Here is a 24,392-nt window from a genome sequence, read left to right on the forward strand (position 1 = left end):
CTTGAATAGAGTAAGCTATATTGGTTCACAACTGTCTCATTGTTTTGATTAAACAGCGTAATAAAGGGAGGGGATCCTATAAAAGTGTTTACGGAAACTTCGTTTTATATTTCTCATCAGAAGAGAAGATGAACGACTTGGCTCCCTAAAACCTCAATAGCAAGTACGACGAATACGATATAACCGCGTTTGCCAATGGTTTATCTTTATACACATATAGCACTTTTATCTGCTGGCGTTTTCTACTCTGGACCGGGCAGAATCAAGATTCATGTTAACCCGGACACCACCGCAGAATGATCACTCGCCTGATTTACTACATTGCTAACGTGTTGTTCTTCAAACAAATGACCTGCTTTCAAAACAACTGACACGGATTTTAAAAACAGAACTCTCGCAATGGGAGGACGCGAACTCGCAGCTCTTATTTAGTCGTTTCTTTTTTTTAACAAAAACTTAAACTTCATACGAAAGTTTGTTTTCGCTGACCTTGTTTCAGGAATCACAATAACCAGAGTAAGAGGCCGATTTTTCTGCGCACACAGATCACTTGGCGTATACCAGGTGTTGTGTTGTTTTTCTCAACTGAGCCACCCGCTCAATTGACTCAAGATTAATTATAAACACTTTGTAAATCAAGCCGGGATCGTCGTCTACTTTGTTTTGTTTCGCACTTATAACAAATTAGTCTACACGCCCTGGGTATTTCTTTAGCCTAATGATTTGTTCCTAAAACAAACAAGATAAGAGCTAAAGAGGGAGCGCAGGTACCCGCGTGACATCAAATTACCTCAGGAAAGTTCAAAGATAGTTGCCCTTGCAGACGAAATCAGATTTGTGTTCCACCGTGTCTGTCTCTACTGTCACAGACGCGACTCTGTGCCTCATTTTAAATCATGGGGCACATTACTTTGTTGAATATGAGTTTGTTGTTAGCATTGATTGCTATCGTGTCGTCAAGACATATTCAGAATTCCGAAGACGAGACTGAACAAGACCCTTCAAAGTCTGGCAAACCAGGCGAGTATTTATGGTATCAGACTGGATCAGAACAAACAGTAGCAAGGAGTTCTATAGCTAGATCATCACAAGGAACAGTCGATTCCGATGAAAATGAAGAATTAAACAGTGGTGCCATTCCCTCTGAAGAGGAGAAGGATCTTAGTGGAAGTGGACGAGCCCGATGAAGCGGAATATACGTCGGGTAGTGGAAGCTATCCAAGCAGTTATATGGTGGATGTACACGAAACTGACAAAGACAATTCTGTTGAGGCAAAGAGCGATTCTCCAACCGAGGACCTTGCTAATTCTGAGCAAGGACAAACAGCAAGAAGCAAGCGCCGATTTTTCAGGAGAGACCGAAGAAAAAGAAACTGAAAGCTCGGATCATGAAATAAAAGAACAAGATAGCAGCGGTAGCGCTAATGTTGAAGAAGAAGATGAAAGTGATAGAGATACTGACAAAACGGAAAATGGACAAACACATAGCAAGCCCGAAAACGAAGAAGCGAAATTTACAGAAAAAGCAAGGTTAGTAAGGGAAATAGTGACAGTGAATATGACAAACTCTTCAAAGACTTCAAGAACGATGGCGATCTGGGTCTAGACTTGGACGATGGTGATGACGGTGCCTTAGATGACGCCCTCAGTGAAGAGGAAGCTCAACAGCTGATCTCTGAAGGAAACAAGGATGAGACTGGGTTGAGCAAGAGTGAGATAAGCCATCATAATGGTGAAGGAGGAGATTTGTCTTCAATGTTTCGAGAGGTTTCAGGTGATAGCAGCTCAGGCTTGTCTTCAGATGAATCTCGAGCTTTTAATAAGAAGTCCAAGAAAAAGACGCCTGGCCCAAAAATGAAAGAAATCCTCTCCAAGCTCGACAGTGATATTTTTAGAGGACACAAAAGCGAAGAGCATGTACAGCACCACAGTAAAGAACACCGAGATCATCATGAACAACAACACCATCATCATCAGCACCACGAGGATAATGGAACCTTCAATGGAACAGCCAAAGAAGAGGAGTCATCACGGGCACTCAGTCACCATGCGGATAGTGGAATCTTTAATGGCAGTGTCAGCAATGTGACACTGGAGGCACAAAAGGTAACGAAACAACATCCTAAGCACAAACATTACCATCATCACGGTCACCATCACAAACATCACCACTACCACCACCACCACCATCATCATCATCATCATCACCATCATCATCATCGTCATCATCATCATCAACTTGAAATTGAAACACACAAGGACGATGTCAGCGCCACGCAGATTCAAGGAAGCCAGCTCCAGCAACCCAACTCCAGTGCCCAGTACTCCGCACAATCCCCGTCCATATATTATCCTGCAGGCCCTGCTGTAGCATTACAGCCGCAGCCCTCCCCAGAAGAAGTTTCCCTTATGCAGTTTTATCAGCAATCTTCAAACGGTTATGCGTACCACTCGGTGAAAAACGCTGACAGAACAGGGGCCGTTTGTCTGGATGGTTCTACCCCTGGGTACTTTGTAAGAAAAGGCTCTGGTACAGGAAGCAAGAATTGGATAATTTACCTACAGGGTGGAGCGTGGTGCGAGAGTGAGGAAGCTTGTTTGGGAAGAAGTCGCATGCATCTGGGTTCTTCGCTATTTTTCAAGCCTCTTGGAAATCCTGGGGGAATTCTTTCAAACAGCGCTAAAGAGAATCCCGAGTTCTACAACTGGAATGTTGCCTACCTTCCTTACTGTGACGGTTCGTCATTTTCAGGCAACAGATCTGACCCTGTGCAGGTTGAAGGCTCGCTGCTTTATTTCCGAGGATTTAGAATTCTGGATTCTACCATCTCAGAATTGTTATCAGACACGGATCTAAAGGAAGCCAGCCATGTTGTTTTCTCTGGTACCTCAGCTGGTGGACTTGCAGTCATGCTCCATGCGGACTATGTCCGTTCTAAACTTCCCAAAAAAGTGAGCTTCCGTGCCTTGGCTGATTCAGGATTTTTTCTTGATACAGCTTCACGGAAACAGAAAAGACATCGGAAATTCAGGAAGATAATGCAAAGTGTGTTTAAGCTGCATGACTGCACGAATGGGGTTCCACAAAAATGCGTCGACAACATGTCCGGCAAAGAGCTTTGGAAATGTATCTTTCCACAATACTTTCTACCCTTTGTTAAAAGTCGTATGTTTATCGTGAATCCTTTGTACGACTCATGGCAGCTTGGAAACATCTGGGAAATCAAATGTGCTGCACATCCGTACTCCTGTTCACCGAAAGAATTGAAGCAGATCAAGAAATTCCGGAAAACCACCTTAAAAGCCATGAAGGGTGTGATCAAGGGGTCAAAAAATCTTGCGCTATTCGCGGATTCGTGTATCGACCACGGTCAAGTGATCTTTAATGCCCAGTGGAATACGATTAAGGTCATGCAAAAATCCATTTCATCGTCATTTGTTAAGTGGTACCACAAGCCAAGGAAGGGCATGTACTTTATTGATGAAGATAAATATCCAGCTAACCCAACATGCATAAGCAAGGATGTTGATAAGCGATCAGAAATTTTTACAGAAGGATTCTAAATATTAGAGTCCGATAACGTACGATTTTTACCCACGCATCTAAGTACGTACTAACCAGTCTTGAGAAAGTTGTCAACACAGTCTCAAGATCGTACGATCCTCGAACACTTTCCGAGGATCTACTGAGCTTAGAGCGGTTTTCACTTAAGTGTCGAAAGTACTTTGCGTTTGCTTTGGTTTGCGTTCACTACGCTTAGTGATTGGTAAATTTCGCGCCACTTTCTCGGCCATGGAGTACCACCAATCGCGACTCGCTCGCGCACGTTTCCCGCGCTTCGTGCCAGCTACATGTTTTGCTTCGAGGTGGTTACTGGATTGTTTGTGTCGTTGTATTGGTAGAGTATTACTTTGGTTTTGGTTTGGTTACGACACTCAATTGAAAACTGCTCTAACACTATTGAGCGAATGTTACTTGAGCTGACTGCATCAGAAAATTCAAAGTTTTCATAAGATGATTGCCCCCTTATTATTTTTATTTTATTTATTTTTTTGCCCGTTTTGACAATTTCTTTGCTTGTTGTAAAATTTACAATTCAGGAATGTGTTCACTACACTTGAAGTGAACCATTGCATGAATTCGGTCTTGTTACCAGGAGTCCGCTGGCCTAATGTTTCTATACCGTCGAAGATGGCGGTATCGTTTTACTTAACTTTTCATATTTAGCGCGAGAGCCTACAGTTTAATAATTCCTTGCTAGCAGCAGCAAGAAAACATCCAAAATGTTAGGATGTTTTGTGCTCAACACTGTATTATTTTATAGCATTGTTTATAGATGTGGACTGAATCAATGCGTAGAATACTTAGCTAGTTCTGACTGCCCATTAGTGACAGTGCAGTTGTGCGCATGTGATGTCCTGTTCTAATTGTTCTTCCTACTGGAAATAAAACAGAAAGTTCCTTCGGTTTGTCAGCGCATCTTGTCTTTTTTTACTTGAGTGTGATTATCGTCCGTTCCAAAAGGAATCAACTTTTAATTTCTCATTAAATTATCAAGACATTTAAACAGGCAGGTCGCCAGAATAGAGGAAACCGGTGCGGTTAATCAGCATGACCTTCTCACCGGACTTGTCCCCAGAGCTTTCGCGCCAAAACGGTTAGCATCAGACCAGAAAGCCCTGGGCATCAAACCTCACTTCAATGTACTTTAAATGTCTCCATTGTATATGTTATTCAATGTTACAAAAAGAACAAAGTTTAAAACGAAAAAGAACCTTACTAGTACTACCTGCCTCTCCTCCCATAAGGGTGAGCTGAAAAAGTTTTTGCTGGAAACATGAGTCGGATTACCTACGAACGGAGGAAGGCAAGAGCCGAGAAAACTGTTATTTGTTGGAAGCGACTGAGACCTACAATCTTTGACAAAATCTTAGCACAATGGACAATTCCCTCTATGAGAGGCGATTGCAGGGAATCATGGTAGTTGTATTGAGCAAAACATGCGCGAGACTTGGCAACGCTGGCCATTGCTGTTTTTCTCACTTGAAACATGAAAATATTTAATAATTTCCCCTCTCCCCATTAACAATGTTTCGTAGCATGCAAAAAATAGTGCCTACGACTGCTGTGTACTTTTCCTTGAAAACTGAAACGCACTGTACAAGGAGATCGGGCGCATTGCGCTATGCAACACTGAAACAGGGGAATGGGAGTAGGTGTGCCAACTATTTTTGTCGTTGATTGTTGGCTGACAAAATAATCAAATGCTACAACACAGTGCAAACTGTCAAATGCTTATGTTAAAACATCACAGGGAAACTTACTTTCCCTAATCAGTAAGAACGCCGATAAGAACGTAGCAATAGATCAGAATGAAGTATTGTTGTTTTTGCGCTTAATCTTACCAACTATATTTTTATATTCAAAGGAACTGAGTTATATTGTTAACAGCCAAGTTCAGCTGGCAGATGACATTCCTACTAATTGTTAATTGCCTTATTACTCAAACGTGTTTGTTGTTCAGTCACTTCGATTTTTTAAACACCTATCGATCTTTGAGTGTGAAAGAAGAAATGCATGTTATAATATTGGCAGAATATGTATTCGAAAAGTACGTCTTTGTAATTTGAAAAGTATCATCGGATAATTTTAGTTTTTGAAAAAAGGCATTCAAATCAAAGTGGCTAATTTGTTTCAGGCTAAAATATTCAATAATTTTCTTTTGACATCCAATTAAAAGGTGCCAGATATGTATACAAAGGGTGTTATTTTTATTTAACATCTAATAAACCAAAATATTCTGCTAGTAGGAAGTGAAGCCGGTAATGTTTAGTTTAACGTACCACTCTAATAACGGCACGCACTGCTTCCAAATCCAAAACACACGTGTCATGCATTTGAAGTTCGCTGTTTTGCTTCAAGAACCTCAGTAACAAGAACAAAGGGACTGCTATCCATTCCACATTGCAAGAGCCTCCTCAACAGCAGAGTGACCACTAAATTATCTTTAAAGCTTTTTCAAGATGTTTCGTTATTGTTGGTTAGCGCTGTTAATTTTAGGTATCTCAGCCAGTGTAGTTTTATCACACGATAATCTGCCTCCCGGACATTCGGAAGACGAACACGACGAAGAACCCGAAGACCAAGCAGATGAACAACACCCTGATGGAGACGAGGAAACAGAAGATGACGAAAAAGAAGATAAAACAGAGGACGAGGACGATGAGGATGAAGAAGAAGACGAAAGTCAAGGTGATGAAGGCGAAGATGAAAATGATCAAAGCCACCTTGAACACGATGCATTTTTGGGTAAGTTAACACGACACATCAGCTATAGCAAAGATATACGCGGACATAAGTTCATGTAAATTTCGATTTAACTCTCGCCGCGCAGAAGAAACAACCTTTTCAGAAACTAATTAAGCGTGGCACATTCACAGCGAGTTCAAGTTATGATAACGTTTTTTATACGTCCGCCCATGATAGCTTTGATTGGCAAAAAGAAAAGAAGCTTCAATTTGACTGAGCTTTGAGTTATACAAGAACGTGTTTAATGAAGTTGAAATGTTACTAATTCTTGAAGCTTTAAAAATAACTTCTTACATCTAACCTTTCAATAAACCCTATGCAGACTTGATGGCTTCTAGAGTGATTCAATTTACAGATTCTTTTGGAAGGTGTTAATTAACAGAAACGAAACGTTAAGTGTGTAGCCGGAGACAGCGTAAAATAACGAAGATCGCAAACGGGGAGGCGGAGAGTCGATTGCTAAAGCAGGATTTTAATTTTTTTTACCTAAATTTCCTATCAGAGTGCAATTAATAATTCAAAACTTTAAAAGTTACAAAGCTGTTTTACAAACTAAGAAATAGCAGGTGTTTTGAGAGTGTGCTGTGTTTGCAGGTGATTTATAAAAACTACTTGCAAATATTGTTTGCTTCTTGGCTAGAAAGAAGCTAGCAAAATATCACTAGGGGTGGGGAAAGGAAGGTAGGACGGTACGGTATTACTAGGTGTAGGGAAGGGAGAAGTCGACTAAAAGAAAGATATTGTTATAACTTATAAAAACTTGCCTTATCGCAGTGATAACACAAACTGTTAACGAATTCTCATTCTAGCGATAGGGCCACTAAATTTTAAAAGTCAATTTAATTGTCTTAAGATATTTTTCGTTCTCTTTTAGGTGATAACTACACCGAATTTAAAGGACTTTCCCCAGAAGACGCAAAAACCAAACTGGCGCAGCTGATAAAAGATGAAGTGGATTTGAACAAAGACGGAGTCTTGACTGAAGATGAGATCAGGCAGAGGTTCCATGTAACTACAAAAGAGTACAGGAGAAAAGAAGTCATGGAGACCATGAAACAACACGATGAAGGTCAGTTTATTGATACACGTGCTCAACACGTGACTCATCCTCAGCACCAGTCGCCTTCTCGAGTTTAAATGCTGAGAAGGCTCTGGAAACAATAGCCTGATTCTCAGACGGTCCAGGTCGCTCGCGGCCACGCGGTCTCTCCCCCCTGAGAATCAGGGTCTGGGAACAAGAGACGTTTTGAAAATAATAAAGATTCCCAGGGTCTTTCTCTCGGGCGGGGAGAGAGAGACCCTGGGAACGAGGTTGATGAAGTTTAACGTTCTAAAACCAGTTAAGTACTGGGCCACAGAAAAAACCTGTTTGGGCTTAGTTTAAGGGTACATTTGGTCACAAAAACTTGCCACGCAAAAAATCGCTGAGCCTTGTTTTACAGCGAAAACCCAACTACATGAAAAGCAAAAATAGTGACTAAAAGCAAAGAATATCTTCGCGCAAATAATAACTTCGAACGGAATAAATTGTTTAAATCCTTGTTTTCCTTTATTCACAGATAAAGACGGAAAAGTATCATGGGAGGAATTCAAAAAGGGTCATTTCTCCGATGATGGTAAAGACGATGATAACAAAGAACAAATGCAAGAAGATGAAGAGAAATTTAAATTTGCTGATGAAGACGGAGATGGAAAATTAGATTTGGAAGAATACATGGCGTTCTACCACCCTGGGGTAAGAGGAATCTATCGTTTTATTACGAACACATACTTAAGAAATAAAAATGTATTCCAAAAGTATCGACAAATCAGAGTCCCAAAGGGGTTTAGGGCTCCAGGACTCAGGCCCAAAAAAAGCGGGGCTCTCACGACCCTCCAAAACTCCCGGCTCCAGGCTCTGTGGAAAATATTCTCAGGGGTCCACGTTTAGCATCAAAAGGGCTCCAAGCAGCAAAACAATGGGGCTTCAAGGAATCCAGGCTCCAAAGATTTTGATCTGGATTAAAATGCAGTGTTTTTTCTATGCGACCCCCCTTTTCAAAAACGAAAATAACGATGACCCTCCCCTTTTGCCACTTTTAAAAAATAGTGACCCCCCCCAAGATTCCTCCGGCCCTCCCCCCTTCTAAAAAATGAATGGTCCCTAACAGTAGTAAGGACCGCTCATGGCCGAGCACAGCCAATCACAGAGCAGCATTTCTGCGCATGCGTAAAACGGAAAACAACGTGATTTAGGGGGTGATGACGTCATAGGAGTCGGTCCCAGGACGCTTGAGACTCGGTCCCAGTCCCCGGAGGGTGGGATCTTATCTGCTCGGACCCCAACAAATCGTGAGTTGATGATTTTCATTCGTTCTGTAGGATAACCCACGGATGGCAGAGTTTACAGTAGAAGATAGCCTTAAGAAGCATGATAAAGACAAGGATGGACAGATATCAAAGAAAGAATTTTTAGGTGAGAATTCTGGCTTAAAATAATAAGATTTTTTCTTTCTTCGGCTAATGAGGAATACCAAGTTTAACTAGCCCATCAACAGCTGTCAGCCTCCTAGCGAATGAATTGATCTATCATCATCTATTGTTCAAAAGCGACTTTAACAAATTCTTTTACACGCGCGGTTTCTTCTTTGAATGTAGCCTGAATTTCAGACGTCCCTCTCTTCTCGGGAGCTGGCGACCAGAGAAGGATGGACAAATCACTTTGAATGGACAAATCACGGAAATGACTTGATGACGTCACTTTCAGGCTGGTAGACGTTTCCCAAGACCACCTGCTCCATTATCGAGCCCTTGTGGCCAGTGGGGGCAGTGAGCGGATGGCCCTGGAATTTGACTACTTGATTTTGATACTCTTTCATTGTTTCAATTCTACAAGAATAAAACACAAACAATTTCCATTGTCTGACATCCTATACAGTGGAACCCCGATATAACAGCTTATAACGATATGCCAAGGGAGCAGTAAAATTATATCCTTATATCGAGGAATCATTATATCGAAACTCCTCATATAACGATATGTCCCTAAAATTACCGAAAGCATCGTTAATTTGGGGTATACCTAACAAGTAATTTTTTACTGCATATTAAAGGAGAATAAAGAGAATAATTTTGATAAAGAAGGCTTAGAACACAGTATCATTTTCATATATCATCGTACAAAGTTGTCTACAGAAACGTTAGAGATCACTCAAAAACTGTAATGTTATTGCATTAAATTCGATGTTTTGCAAATAAATTGTGACTGTGTACTGATAATATCGTTATATCGGGAGGATTTTACGTTCGGTCCGCTAAATTCTCATCGTAATATCGGGAATATCGTTATATCGAAGATTGTTAACTTATATCGGGGTTTCGTCCCATAAATTTTACTGTAACTTTTGCCGGGACATAGAATATTCATCGTTATATCGGGAATATCGTTATATCGAGGATCGTTATATCGGGGTTCCACTGTATAACACGTTCTTTTCTGGCATTTCAGCTACATTTAGCGATGTAAACGATGATGCTAAAGAAGAAATGGAGAAGGATTTCACCACAAACTTTGATAAAGACAAGAATGGAAAGTTGGACAAACAAGAGATGAGAAGCTGGCTGTTCCCTGATGACGATTTCTCCACTGAGGAACCCAAAACACTCATCAAGGAAGCTGACGACAACAAGGACGGCAAACTAACCATGGATGAGATTATGAAAAACTACAAGGTCTTTGTTGAAGATGAACCCGAGAACTCAGACCATGACGAGTTATAAAATCTGTTTTCGAACTGTAATCAGCATAGGATTAATTAGCTTGGGAAAATATTTAGTTGAAGAACAACTCGTGTGTTGAAATGAAAAAATAATGTACAATTCAATCATAATAATAATACCCTTATCATACCCTTATTATTTACGTATAAATCATGAAATTATTTTAATGATATTAAAAAATCTTCCGCTGTCGTCTAGTATTTTCCATCTGTAAACTTTGACCGTCTATTAGATTGTTTAAAATAAAGAAAATTGTCAGTTTTGACAACAATTTTCGGTAGCTGGTCTCGTAGTGGTTAATCTGGGACATCTGGCTCCAAAACAAAGCAACATCAAATTTAATCAAACTGATTCGGGGGTGGAAGCGGAATCATTGGACTTTGGATATTCATGATTCCTGTCTTATTTTACCTCGATGATTCATGATTCATTTATAAATTTTATTCGAAATTCATGATTCATTTTTCATTTTTTTATCCAGCTTTAAAAATAACGTGTTACCAATTTTTGTTGTTTTGCTTTTACATGCAGGCTGGTTGCGCATTCCGGTTCCCTGCTAACAGAGTCTCCTTTTCCAAATGGAGACTCGTCTGGCTCGAAAAATGCCGGAAGCCGATGTTAAATATTTTCAGTCGTGTAATTATTTCTAAATATTCACTGTCGGTAACATACTTGATCACTTTAAAGTTAGTAACTATCACTAGTAAGGATGAGATGCGGAGCCAAGGGTACATTCGTGTTTCCATTGGTTTCCTATAGGGGGGTGTGGGGGCATGCTCCCCCAGGAAATTTTGAAAATTTGATGCTCAGAAATGCGATTTCAGGCAATTTCTGGAATATAAATGTTAAGAATTTAGTAATTGACCCATCAGTTTAATTGTTGTTACAAACTATATTCACAAGCATTCAATATCAATGGAAGCATTTAATTGTTATTCATGATTCTTTTAGCCATCTCTTGTTATTCATGATTCCCAAGTTGTAAACACAAAGATTCATGATTCCTACCAATTTTACAGCTATGATTCATGATTCATGATTCCGCTTCCACCCCCGAAACTGATGCACAATTCTGGCTCCAACTTGTTAACTTGTTAAAATCACTGTCCCTTTAGAATTGGTCTGTCCCCTTAGAAAAGTCGTACCAAGAGCACATTCCTAAATAGAAGAGGCCTGAAGTCAAATAAGCGAGGAGGGGAATGGTAAAAGCCTCCTGGGAACAAGGATGATTCAGTTTGACATGACGACTTCTTACCAGCGCACCCCCCCCCCCCCCCCCTGCAATTTTCGTGCGTCCGATCGTAAACAAATATCGCAACACGTTTGTTCACCTTTGGCAGCATCGCAAACCCAGTTTGGTTTGTAGAGATTTGTTGTGCCTGAAAATACGAGGGAGGGGAAGGCGATATCGTATTGGTCTGCTGGATGCGGACTAAAAGTTTGGTATATGATCGTTTCCCAAAGCCCCACAAAGCCCCACAAAGCCCCCCAAAAATCATACATACAAGTTGCAATGTTGTTTGAAGTTGTCTGGCTGCATATAGAAAGAAAGAAGAGTACAGAGGAGATTTGACTCCAGCGAGGTTTGGTTTTGAGGCCTTATGCGTCCAATGGCGCTTCAAGGACTGATGATGACGAGGTTTGGTTTCCAGTCGAAATATTTGGGGAAAGCTTTAAGTTTTTTTTTTATGAAAAAAAATTGTCAAAGTTAAAACGGTCTCGAACGAGATAAGCGCTAGCGTTACGCAACCTGGAAGACGTGGATAGTAGTGTTCATTCTCTCCAGTTTCCCTGCATATCATAGGCGTACGGGCACTTTCGGTCCTGGGGGGAGGGGGGCGGAGACCTTTTTGCTCGAAAAAAAAAAATGGCATGGGTTGAAAGCCGAATAAAGAGGCATAAAAAATAAAACATGCGTTGAAATAGTTGTGTACAAACTTCGCCTTCTTGCTTAAGTTCTTAAATTAATTTCGTGGCGTTATCCGAAGGTGTCAATGGCATGCACTGAATCCTTTTCGGATATCTTTTTTTTCTTTTATTTATTCACTCTACTTCAGAAAAAGATATATTAATTGTGGGGAGCCAATTTCATTGTTTTTCCGCTATTTGAAATTAATGCAAAAGCGTGTAAAACATGATTACAGCAATTTGCGAGAGGAAACGCACGCAGATAAATGAGAAATTTGGACTATTGAACAACAAAGCTAGGCTGGTTAGGTATATTTCCAATACTTTTCGTGGTGATGTAATTCGCTTTGAACGTAATGTTTACTAGACTTTTCGGCTTATCTTCTATTTTTTCTCTAGGCTTCTTGCCCGAATTCTACGCATTTTGTCCGAAAAATTTTGGCACTGGGGGGGCTGCAGCCCCCCTCGCCCCCCCCCCCGCCTCGTAGGCCTATGCTGCATATTTACTTACAGAAATCACCCCTCGTATTTAGCAGGGCCCCTCTGGAGACCAGCCACTGTGCTGAATGGGCCACCCTGCATAAATAAAGTTTTACCTTACCTTACCTTACTCGTGGGACCCCCTCGTGGACGAATGTGACATGGTTGATTCCTTGTTCGCTTTATTTATGTTGTCCCTAGCCTGATTCTCAGACGGAAACGAAATTCAATACAAAGGCTTTTGGTAGTATTTAAAAATTCTAGCGTAGCGTGCTCATAGGATTATTATTCTAATCCATTAATGGCTCAATAGCTGGCAGCCTTATTGAGAAGTAATAGAAAATAATAATTTGACTGGAAATACTGCTTCTGATTGGCTAAAGATGATCACGTGACCGATTTCTCTGTTTCAAAGTAGCGCCGAGGAAGCAAGAATTATCACCGGCATGGCGTACACAACTCCCGGCGGAAAGAAAAGAGTTTGCTACTATTACGATGGTAAGCGACAAATTTACTGCTAACCTTGTGCGTACTTGTAGAAAAGTTGCTAAAGACAAGTTTGTGAAAGTTTGAAGGCTTGCTTTGTTGTTTAAATAGCCTAATTTTACCTTCGTGTTCTTACGTCTTTTTCGCGTTCTGAACAAAGGTGACATCGGTAACTACTACTACGGCCAAGGCCATCCGATGAAGCCACATCGCATTCGAATGACCCACAACTTGCTTCTAAACTATGGATTGTACAGGAAAATGGAGATCTACGTAAGTGTATATTCCAGATTCCTCATTACATTGTAAGCGGTGTTGCGTGGACTGTCATTTCTTTCTTTCGTTTGAATGAAATGAAATGTCATTCGTTTATCTCTTTTCACGTTTCTTCAATTTAGCGCCCACACAAAGCAAACTTGGATGAGATGACTAAATACCATTCAGATGATTACATCAAATTCCTGAAGACTATCAGGCCTGATAATATGTCAGAGTACACAAAGCAAATGCAAAGATGTGAGTACAAAAATTATTGAATAAGCATGTGGTTTCCATTTCCTCTTGCATTCTTCCAACTTGGATAATTAAGTGTTGTGTTTGTAGTACTGACTTTCTCTCTTGTTATGTAATGTTTCATATTTTTATGACCACTGTGGAAAAGGCCACAATTATGATAGATTTTGATTGTTACATACTCTTGTAATTAAGGGTTTTCCCTTGGATAATTTTTTGTTTACCAAAAATAATTGATTTCAATGGAATTTCTTGATTTAATTGTAAATACGACATACAGCCACCTTATTAAGATATACAATAATTTTTCTTAACATTACCCTCCACTTCTGGTAAATCTGGTTGCAACTAAGAAGTAAAAAGTAAATTTTACAGTGCCTTTCGAGATGAGATTATGGTCGGCTGAGCCCCAGGGGGGTACTCCGGCTTGTTAATGACGGGGATGATCGAAGGATTTTTTTGGGTTTGAAATTTTCGATTCCGGGATTTTTTTGGGTTGGAAAATTTGGCAAGTATTTTTTTGGGTATCTTGATTTAGATAGGGGATTTTTTTGGGTATTAAAAACGAACCAAAGTGCCTTGGCGCATTTATGGTATGATGAATAAACAAAACGAGCGTTCTTTTGTGTTATGTTATTGCACCTCCTGGCAATTTAGGGGTAATTTGACAAGGGATTTTTTCGGGGGTTATTTTTGTTTTAGGGATTTTTTTGGGTAATGTCGGAAGACTAAGGGTTTTTTTTGGGTCCTGGGTTTTGCCTCCATTCGATCATCCCCGTCGTTTACAAGCCGGAGTACCCCCCTGGGGGCTGAGCTCTCTGATTATGAGCAGGGAGCGAGTCTGAATGCCGGTTGTGGCGCAATGTAACATATTTCATGGTCACAGCTAGCATTTTGAAGATGGATTGGTTAATTGGTGAAATAAAAATATTGGGATAGCACAACAACCCAAATCTAGTGTTTGTTGCAGTATTATAAGGCTCTATTATATTAAAGGGGCTATGTCACAAAATTTTAGGCAAATTTGGCACTGACCAGCTGGTCATAGAATTAACTGAAATATCACAACAACGGCTTAAAACTGTAGAAGAACTCAAAAGAAACACAGAAAGGCCAAAAGGGGGCATGGATGGGTAAAATTCGTGATTGCAATTGCGTTCGGGAAAACTTGAAAAACGTCGGCCCTACTTTTTTCAAGTTTCTCTCAATTTGTATGAAAGTGTCATTTACAATGCTCTAAAATCATCCTTGTTTGTTATGTGGCCGTGATTTTGCCAATAAAAGACTTTAGCTCTGCCAATTTGAAGTTAAGAGCTCTTAAATTACGAAAATACCATGACATAGGCCCTTTAAGGGCCTATTACAGTATCTCGTTGCCAAGCTACGCGGTTGCCACGCAAGTGCAATTTTATTTCCGGTTTTCTCGCATTCGTGTCCGTGATTCAGCTTAATTTAGCGGCAAAATTTTACGCGAGTTTAGTTCCCTTTCGGTTAGAATCATATTCCAATCACGGAAATTTGTTCTGCAGTAAAAGCAAACTGGGTAAATTGAAATAAAAAAAAGTTTGTCATACTAAATGATTGCAAAACATATACGAAGTCTGAAGCAAGTATCCGAAACCGCCGAAATATTTTTAAAAGTGGCCGCCGATGCATTAGAAAACATGCGAATGTGCGGCGCTACCGCATTTTCATCAGTTTCCCCTTCAACTCACTGAAGAAATCTGTGAAAGCTACTGGCAAAAATTAAAGCACTGTCACTAAAACTAAACGAAGCTCAGAAAAAAAAACAGCGATTCATTTCGTTCGCGAAACGAAGGTAAGATAATTTTTACACAGTTACCGCAGAAATATAGGAATGAAGTCGATTTATCTGCCGTAAATTGCATGCAGAAACTGCTGATTATGATCCGTACAGCAGTCTAACCACATGACAAATTCAGTAAGGTACAAAACTGCGAAAACTAAACTATATAAAACACCTGTATAAAAACATTTCAGCTTACAAACGTTAACTATTTATTCAACCGAACTATGAATTGTAGCCTCCTTGACAAAACATGATTACGCCGTTTACGTTAATTCGCAAATTACAAGCCGAAAATAAAGAAACTCACACTAAACTCTTTTTAATACTTACGACCGCCTTTGTTTACATTTGTCATAGCCTCTACATGTTAGTTGAGCGACAGTAAACGTTGTTAAAGCTGTCCGAATACAAGCAAGAAGTAAAGTTTGCCGTGTCGAAAAATTATAGTTTTTGAAGCGTACGTGAGCGGGGGGAAAGCCAACTTAGTGCAGCAGTGTCAATTACCGTGATTTCAACCAATCATTCACCGTATAATTTTACTTCCGGTACGGACGAAAATGCGAGTTTTTCTCGGAAGGAAAAAAACGTACCTTCTGTTTTTTGCAGTAAATCGAAAGAAAATACATTTTTCTTTAAACGTAAGCATGCGTTTTCGGAAAATCAAAACAACATTAAAGTTGTGTTCAAAAACGTGGTCAAAAGAACATATTTTCTTTACTTATTTTTCAAGTTTTTGTGCTAAAGGAAAACGCATGCTTACATTTTTTAAGATAAACGTACAAATTGACATAATACTACAAACTATGAATGAGACCGTAAGTTTCTTGCGTAAAACTCAGTTTTTTGTTCTGGGTCACGTGACATTAGACGTGCACCGATGACGTCATCAACTGACTTGCAGTCGCACTCTAAAACTCCTGTCTAAATTTGGTTAAATAAAAGCAACGATATATCAAGTTACAGCCAATTGAAATCTCCCTAGCAACGGCCCCAAAAGATACTGTAATGGGCCCTTAACAGACAGTATAGTATCAATAATAAATTCTTGTGTTTTATTTCTCAGTCAATGTAGGAGAGGATTGTCCAGTGTTTGATGGCTTGTTTGAGTTTTGTCAACTGTCAACTGGAGGATCTATTGGTAAGCAACACACTTTGTTTTTATTAAATTGCAACACTTTTGTTGTTATCTAAACCTTATTGTAGAAAGAGTTTTCTGAACTTGAATTTCTTACTTTCTTGATTTTCAGCGGGAGCAGTGAAACTAAATAAACAGCAAACAGACATCGCAGTTAACTGGGCCGGTGGCTTGCATCACGCAAAGAAATCTGAAGCATCAGGGTTTTGCTATGTCAATGACATTGTTCTGGCAATTCTGGAGCTACTGAAGTAAGTGTTGAATAGTTTTTTTTATTGATATTTTCCTATCTGGTTGTGTAACTTTGAAATGTTACTATAGACCGGTGTGCTTGTATTTGTGGAATTTGTGGAATAGAATAAGGCTCACTAGTCATTTTCCGTGCATAACTCTAGATTCTATAGTATACCATGATACAGACGGTATCCTCCTGCATGTTTGTTACATTACCCCAACAATAATTTGCCCGTAACCATTGATATTCCAGGGGTGGATCCAGGATTTTTCTTAGGAGGGGGTGCACCACTAAGGAATGGTATAACTGACCTTTTTTTGCAGAATACCAGTTGTATTAGAAAGCTGCAGGTCATCTCAGGGGGTGAGTGCACACCCCCTGCACCCTCCCCCTAGATCCACCCTGTATTCCTAGTTAAAGATAGGCATTATGAGAGCAAGCAAAACACAACAACCCTGGCCAGAGCTTGAACCCAAAACTTACAATCCAGAGTTCCAATACAATAACCAGCAGATGACTGCACCTTCCAAGTCAATTAAGTAAAGGCTGAAATAGTGTTTCTGTTAAGCAAGCAGATAGAAAACCAGCACTGACTCCATTAACTACCCTCTGTTGATCACAGACAAACCATTAATAATCATTAGCACAGACACAGTTATCCCATTGCTTATATGTCTTTCTATGATTCTGTCAGGTACCACCAGCGTGTATTGTACATTGATATTGACATTCACCATGGTGATGGAGTGGAGGAGGCATTTTACACCACTGACCGCGTCATGACAGTGTCATTTCACAAATATGGCGAATATTTTCCTGGGACTGGTGATCTAAGGGTGAGTTCATTACACAATAATATTTTATTGGAGCTTAAAAATTGAACTTTCCTTTGACCTGGACAATGCAATCCCAAAAGCAATTGTAGAAACATATTTTTGAAAAACAACAGCAGGAGAATTGTTGCTAATTTACATCTGGTTAATTATCAGTTTAATTTCCAAAGCACTGACTGGGCCCTGTCGAAATTGCTAATAAATCACATCAACCAGCTTGAGAATCGTATCTTGGTAAACCTTTATCAAGGAAATTTCATTTGCAATACCCTCTTTGAAAACTCAGGAAATTATTTGGGTTATTATAAGAATTGTATAAATACATTTTTTCTTTATTCACAGGATATCGGAGCAGGAAAAGGAAAATATTATGCTGTGAACTTTCCACTCAGAGACGGAATCGATGATGAGTCTTATGAACAGATTTTCAATCCTGTAAGGGCGAGATGCTAGTTTTGTACAGCACATTATTTATTCTCAAATTCATGTATAGTTTGCAGAAAGGAAGTCTTGTTTAAAAACCCAATTCTCTCAACAAGAATTTAAGACAATGTATGGAAATTACTATGAAAAAGTATTGAGAATGTGACCTTGGAACCCCCACTTTCCCCCCCCCCCCCACTGGCTTTGAACCTTAGCAGGTTAAATTTTGAAGAGCAGATTTCTGCCTGCTATTTAAGTATGTAAATGCAGGGGATTTCAGATAAAAAACTGACTGAACCTTTGTTTTGACCAAAAATAGGTTATGATAGCAAGGTGGTCGTGTAAGTTAAGCTTCCACTATATCGCCATTTAACAATAAAAAACTTCACTTTTTTATCCAGGTTGTTTCAAAGGTAATGGAGATGTACAAACCAAATGCTGTTGTTCTTCAGTGTGGTGCCGACTCTTTAGCTGGTGACAGACTTGGCTGTTTTAATCTGTCCCTTAAAGGTACAAACCTGAAATCACTTAGTTACGTACAAGTATGGTGTCGAGTGGTAAACTCGAGACTGTAACATGGTGACATTTTTTTTGGTGAGCCCAAGACTTTTTTGGCCTTGCAAAAAAAAATCGGACTCAGAGAGGGCATCCCAGAAAAATTTGAGATGACGAGACCCCTAAAATTGGGCTAAAACTCTGCAAGACATGCATTCTTTAAAAGATGCTTCACCAGCCCCTATTTGTCAAACCAAGTTAATAAAGGAGTAGTTTGGAACTTTGAAGGTTTTTGGAAGTCTGTCAATCTTTGAAGTATTTAGTATTTCTTTGGAAATATCGTTTTTTGTACAATATTATTTAAAACCTTTGGAGAGGTACAAAAGGGACAGATCATAGTACAGTCCGACCTCTATTAAGCGGCCACCTATTAAGTGGCCACCCTCCATTAAGCAGCCACTTTCCATAGTCCCGATTTCTTTGTCACTAAACTGCTGTATTTGATACCTCTATTTAACAGCCACTTTTATTAAGCGGCCGCGGCCACCTTTTTGCTGTTGCAAGTGTATTATTTATATGGTTTTTTACCTCCATTAAGCGGCCAGCAAATTATCTTTCCAAGCGAAATGGTGACAGATGATATATATCGTCCGTGAAAATTCTTGAGCTAAATTTTTTCACGTACCAACTGTTGATGCAAAAAGGCCTAAGAAACTTGTCAGCAATGTTTTGCATAATTTTTTACATTATTAACCCGAAGAAATACTATACATTTCAATTACGTGCCCTCTGTGTTAGAGCTGGAACTATGCATGGGCTGGAAATGCACTTGATGTTTTGTAACAATGAATTTTGGATTTATCTTCATATATGTTCACTTTTTAAAAGCATTTTGCTATATATAGAGTCAATAAAATCATGTGTTTTGCCATTCCTATTCAATTTATATTTATACTTGTTCACACCTGAGTATTACAGTCCGACCTCTATTAAGCGGCCACTTTTCAAAGTCCCGAGGGTGGCCACTTAATAGAGGTCGGACTGTAATACTCAGGTGTGAACAAGTTTAATTGTGATTGCAGGACATGCACAGTGTGTGAACTTTGTAAAGAAGTTCAATCTGCCACTCTTGGTTCTTGGAGGTGGTGGATACACAATCAGGAATGTTGCAAGATGCTGGACATTTGAGACAGCAGTAGCTTTGGACTCTGATATTGCAAATGGTTTGTAAGAACTCTTACACTACTTATAATCAGCAAAACAAAAGTAAATTTTCTCATCTAATAAGTTATTTGGGTTTGGTTAATAATTCCAATTTATTCCTTTACTGAAGTATTTTAGAAATAACTAAACATTGCACAGACATTTATAAATAACAAAAAGTGTACAGATGAGCAGAAAAACATATGCCTATACAATTCCTTCACTTACCAATTTACACTTGTTTACAATTTTCTTTCTCCGAGCAGTAATAAAAATGCTTCATTTTTTGTGCCTTGCACTTTGCAAACTCTATGTAAGGAGAATCCTACTTGACTTCCTTCATGTTCACAGTACAAAGTGAAATATACTGCACATTTTAACTATGGCTGTCAATTTATTATTCATAACCACTAAAGTTTAATACTTTGAAGTTTTTGTGCATGTGTAATTCTAACATACAACAGTAATTCTACATAATTATATAAAAGCCTTCATAAACTATGAGCCAATGTTGTTGCAATATGTTTGTAGAGCTTCCATACAATGACTACTTTGAGTACTTTGGACCAGACTTCAAGCTGCACATCAGTCCATCCAACATGGCTAACCAAAACACTACTGACTACCTGGAAAAGATCAAGTAAGATTCTTGAACTGTTTTCTTTGCTTTGTAGCATTATTTAAACACTTTTTAACATTAGTACCTTATAGGAATATAACGAAGCATTTTAACAACGCGAACAAAATATACGCGTAATAAAATTAACGCAAATTTAAGAAAAGTTCAAGTTAAATGCTTATAGTAAATGTGTTTATATTAATTAACATCAATAAAATTAACGCGAATTTTTGAATTTCGCGTTTATAACATGTATCGTTAATTTCCTATAATAAGGTAACACAAGACAAAAACTTATGGCATCCCTGTCTGACTCACATTTCTACCACTGCCTTCATTTTTAGCAGAGCCAAATTTAAACACACGACCGCATGTAAGCTTTTAGCACTACATTATTTTTTTGTTCTTCTCTTACCAGTGTTATCCCTTGTACATGTGATTTGAGTCGAGCCTAAATCTGTCAGGGGAAAATGGGGACCCATGGTCGACACACTATCTCTGCTAAAATTGATTTTGTGTAGATTTTCAGATTATTTGTTTACCACTTTTTCTTTGCAGACAAAGATTGTTTGAAAACCTACGAATGCTTCCCCATGCACCAGGAGTGCAGATGCATCGTAAGTGAAAAGGAAATAATGCTTTGCATGTACTTTGTAATGCTACTCATTTCTTTAGGGAGATTGACTTCTTGTTTTACTGGAAATTTATTTCACAAGTAACTTAATCCTGTTGTCTTTTTTTCGTTTAAATTCAATTTCCAAACCATATGAGTGAGAAGTCAATTGATCAATAATGTGGTCTTTATCCCTATCAGCAGATAAACTTATCCAGTGACATATCATTCCTACAGTATGACATTGACAGCATGACATACACGTACATCTCTTTGTGCTTTTTTAAAAAAATTGGTGTAATCTGGAAGCCTGCTGGTGTATTTGCCAGTGTAATAATAAATATACTTTAAACAAGGTGGCAGTATTTGATTGTTAGATGAGAATTTTCTCTTTTAATTTTTTTTTAGCAATTCCTGATGATGCTCCAGTGTTAGAGGACAGTGACAATGAAGATGAGTTGGAGGGTGACCGCAGGATAAGCAGTATGTGATCAAAACATCTTTCAATATTAATACATTTTATGAAATGAAATGGTTTTTTAAGCCAATCTGTTTTTTAAACCTAAATTTTGGGTGACTCTACTGTTTACTGTACCTTCATCAGAGTTCAGCAAAAGTTCATAAGAACGAACTTGAAGGTGTAAAAACAGATCGGTGTAACGTTCATTTTTTTTGTAATGCGCTTTGAACATTTACGTATGGAATTTGCGCACAACAATTTCGTAATTATTATTATTATTATTATTATTATTATTATTATTATTATTATTATTATTATCGGTTTAAAAAACCGTTTCATTTTCTAAATGTCCTATACTGATTGCAATACTCATTCCAGTAATATTTTAAAATACACTGCCAAGCAGACAGGTAGTGAGAAGATTAAACATCATCAGCCAGCAGTAGTTTTGTCTTATTGTATCATCAAATTCTTTTTAGGCAATGGACTTGAAGTGCCGTTGAGTGAGTGGTTGATTTGGCTACACCTCTTGGTTAAAGTGATACTTTTCATAGAAATGTCAAATGCACAGATAATTTGTCAATGAACCAAAGCCAGTTTCCACTGAGAGTGACTGAACAATTTACACTGTTTTAATACTAGTTTTTGCATTCCAGTCCGTGCATCAGACAAACACATTTCACATCCGTCAGAATACTCAGATTCAGAAGACGAAGGCGACAACAGAAGAGACGTTCATCATGCAAAGGAAGTCAAGCGTTCTCGTAAGCGAGTCAAAGGCTCAGCAACACCAGTTGAAAAAATGGTCGCAAATGGTGTTGATAATGCTGTTAACGATGACTCCAAGTCCACAGCTGTGACAAATGAGAACTCATCTTCAAAACCCAGCACATCCCCGGTGGAGGAAAAGGAAAAGCCTAAGAGTTCAACCAGCACTCCTAAGGAGGGGTCCCCACAAACAGTCGCCAGCGTCACAGCAGAGGTGTCAACAGAACCAGCGCCTGAACAGGAAGCCAGCAGAAAAAGGTATGCCTCTTTTCTTCTTTCAGTGTAGTAAGTTAGTTGTAATGATTACATGTAAATTTTCTGATAATTCAGTGCTCCAAATGTTAATGGTAATGGTGTTATAATTATAGTCTCAGTCAGGCCAGGGATTTGTGCGCTGTACTAAAATGTGAAAAGCGAAAATATGCTGCAAAAAATTAAACAACATACCGATATGCTGCAATCTTTTTAGTTTACGTTGTAGTTGATTTTAAGTGGGGTACAATCTTTTGTTATGAATCATTCTATTCAAACACATACTGTAATATTCCGGTGGGAGCCACCGACATTTGGCCCTGTTCAGTACTGTCATCCAGCAGAACCAGGCGATATCTTGGGGGAAGGGGGCTTTTAACCAGATGTATGTATTTGTTTCCAGGTAGTTAGGCCAAAAACCAGGGGGGCTTATAAGTAGGGGGAGGGGAGCTTATAACTGGAATTTTACGTAGCGATGGTTTAAATTTTGATATCCTCTGTTGTTTGTCAGTCCTGAGGCTGCAGAAGCTCCCCCAGCAAGCAAAGATGACACAGAAGAAGCAATGGAAGTACAAGAATCTGAGGCTCCGACTAACACTGAGGGGTAATTTCTTCTAACTGTTTATCGCACAATGCCTTTATTTATCTTTGAGAGAATTCAAATCTTAGTCAACACTTTTTTCGTTGAGGTAATTAGTTACCAGCAGTAATTTAACAAACAAGATGTGAAACTTTACCAATAACGATTTGGCTTAAGTATAAAAGATACATATTCCACAGCTTTATGCAGTAAACAATAGTTATGTTCCGTCTTTGTAACGTTGGCTAAAGTAATATCAAGAACTGAGTTCTACTTTCTGTAACCAAAACTCAGACTTGTCCCCTAACAGTTTTGTAGGATTTTTGTGAATTTCAATGAGAGCTTTGGAGTGTTAATCGTACATGTTATTGTAAAGCATAATTAATTGTTGTCGAGTTCTTCTTTTTACTAACGGTGTATTTTTACTTCTTGTCTTGCTTAGTGATGCTTCGTCTAATGCAGAGAACACTGACGCTGCCAGCACAGGTGTGTTACTTTGCTTTATTGTTTGCTTTCTTTCTCTTAATTATCTACAATGACAAATAACGGCTGCGAAAGAGACTTATTACATTTACATGTAATCTGTGTTACTGATGGTCCTTTCTCACAACGCCAAAGTATAGCGGAGGCACAAAGAATTGCACAGGCAGAGGGTGTCGCTTATTTTTTGCAAGCTAGGGACTGGGGACAAGGCCTGCTAATCACGCAGGCCGTGGGGCATCTTTGTGCAAAGAAGAAAGGGGAAGTGGATTTTAATAATTCTATTTCTGATGTTCCACAGCTAAAAGCAATTCACCGAAACCAGCGGAAGAGGAAGAGAAAGAAAAGGCTCCTCAACCTGAAGAAAGCACAGAAGCTGCAAAAGAGGAGGAGGCGAAGATGGAACACTGAACAACAACCGCCATCTTACTCCACCGACTCCCTGCTCCCTCCCCTCCCTCCCACTTTTTCTAACCACTCCCGCCCAACCCCTCCCTGTCTTCATTCACCGTTACGTATTTGTATAGTTCTGTTTGTTTGTTGTTGTTTTTTAACCTCAGTTTACCTTGCAAGAGATACTGAACGATATTCGTCTGTATATGTAAAGAATGCTTTTGCTTAAAGTAATAAAATCATTAAATTATATTGTAACATCTGAAGAACTCATTTTTAACACGTCGGTTTCTTTCTCACTTTATAAATGTCCGATTTACACCTCACCTATCCTAAGGTTTAGATGAGGGGGACACGACTGACATTTTAGACTCCCGGTACTGTTAAATCAGGTCCAAAAGTATCCCTTAACTCCGCAGCTGAAGACTTACGCAAAAACTTAGCCTGTTCCAGGCTCTCGACTCAGTAGTTGAAGAAGAGCGAAAAGCGCGGGCAAGCGAGCAAAAAAACGCCAACTACCGAGAGCCTGGAACACGCTAGCAAAAACTTTATTGGTCATCTATCTTACTTATCAAAAGTGTCCAAACAGCAACCTCGTTTTCAGGGTCCCTATCTCCCCGACCCCCAGAGAGGTGGG

General features: G+C 39.2%; 2 protein-coding genes and 1 pseudogene across 2 annotated transcripts; all 3 read left to right on the top strand.

The window, feature by feature from the left end:
• Nucleotides 1–42: 42 nt before the first annotated feature.
• LOC144646690 (uncharacterized) lies at nucleotides 43–3,773 on the top strand (annotated as a pseudogene).
• A 2,137-nt stretch (nucleotides 3,774–5,910) lies between these two features.
• On the top strand, nucleotides 5,911–10,349 carry LOC144646689 (reticulocalbin-2-like). The gene is made up of 5 exons (XM_078506362.1): nucleotides 5,911–6,310; nucleotides 7,185–7,379; nucleotides 7,870–8,045; nucleotides 8,672–8,765; nucleotides 9,798–10,349. The coding sequence occupies exons 1-5, from the start codon at nucleotides 6,025–6,027 to the stop codon at nucleotides 10,067–10,069; spliced, it is 1,023 nt and encodes a 340-aa protein (XP_078362488.1). The 5' UTR covers nucleotides 5,911–6,024; the 3' UTR covers nucleotides 10,070–10,349.
• A 2,512-nt stretch (nucleotides 10,350–12,861) lies between these two features.
• On the top strand, nucleotides 12,862–24,013 carry LOC144646691 (histone deacetylase 1-like). The gene is made up of 16 exons (XM_078506363.1): nucleotides 12,862–12,955; nucleotides 13,104–13,216; nucleotides 13,342–13,459; nucleotides 16,330–16,404; nucleotides 16,514–16,652; nucleotides 17,331–17,472; nucleotides 17,812–17,904; nucleotides 18,294–18,402; nucleotides 19,470–19,610; nucleotides 20,122–20,230; nucleotides 20,768–20,826; nucleotides 21,231–21,305; nucleotides 21,939–22,308; nucleotides 22,814–22,906; nucleotides 23,325–23,368; nucleotides 23,664–24,013. Exons 1-16 carry the CDS (start codon nucleotides 12,904–12,906, stop codon nucleotides 23,771–23,773), a joined length of 1,842 nt encoding a protein of 613 aa, XP_078362489.1. The 5' UTR covers nucleotides 12,862–12,903; the 3' UTR covers nucleotides 23,774–24,013.
• The last annotated feature ends 379 nt before the right edge of the window (nucleotides 24,014–24,392 follow it).

This window comes from Oculina patagonica, chromosome 3, assembly GCF_052425735.1.
Source record: "Oculina patagonica isolate OP01 chromosome 3, crgOcupat, whole genome shotgun sequence".
NCBI lineage: Eukaryota > Metazoa > Cnidaria > Anthozoa > Scleractinia > Oculinidae > Oculina > Oculina patagonica.

What these genes read in the sequence shown, in the direction of transcription:
- LOC144646691 (XM_078506363.1), top strand. Translation starts at nt 12,904, where the DNA reads ATGGCGTACACAACTCCCGGCGGAAAGAAAAGAGTTTGCTACTATTAC. An exon ending in CACAAAGCAAATGCAAAGAT is followed by an intron (nt 13,460 to 16,329) that starts GTGAGTACAAAA and finishes TTTATTTCTCAG; the next exon opens with TCAATGTAGGAGAGGATTGT. An exon ending in GTCAACTGGAGGATCTATTG is followed by an intron (nt 16,405 to 16,513) that starts GTAAGCAACACA and finishes CTTGATTTTCAG; the next exon opens with CGGGAGCAGTGAAACTAAAT.
- LOC144646689 (XM_078506362.1), top strand. Translation starts at nt 6,025, where the DNA reads ATGTTTCGTTATTGTTGGTTAGCGCTGTTAATTTTAGGTATCTCAGCC. An exon ending in TGAACACGATGCATTTTTGG is followed by an intron (nt 6,311 to 7,184) that starts GTAAGTTAACAC and finishes GTTCTCTTTTAG; the next exon opens with GTGATAACTACACCGAATTT. An exon ending in ATCAAAGAAAGAATTTTTAG is followed by an intron (nt 8,766 to 9,797) that starts GTGAGAATTCTG and finishes CTGGCATTTCAG; the next exon opens with CTACATTTAGCGATGTAAAC.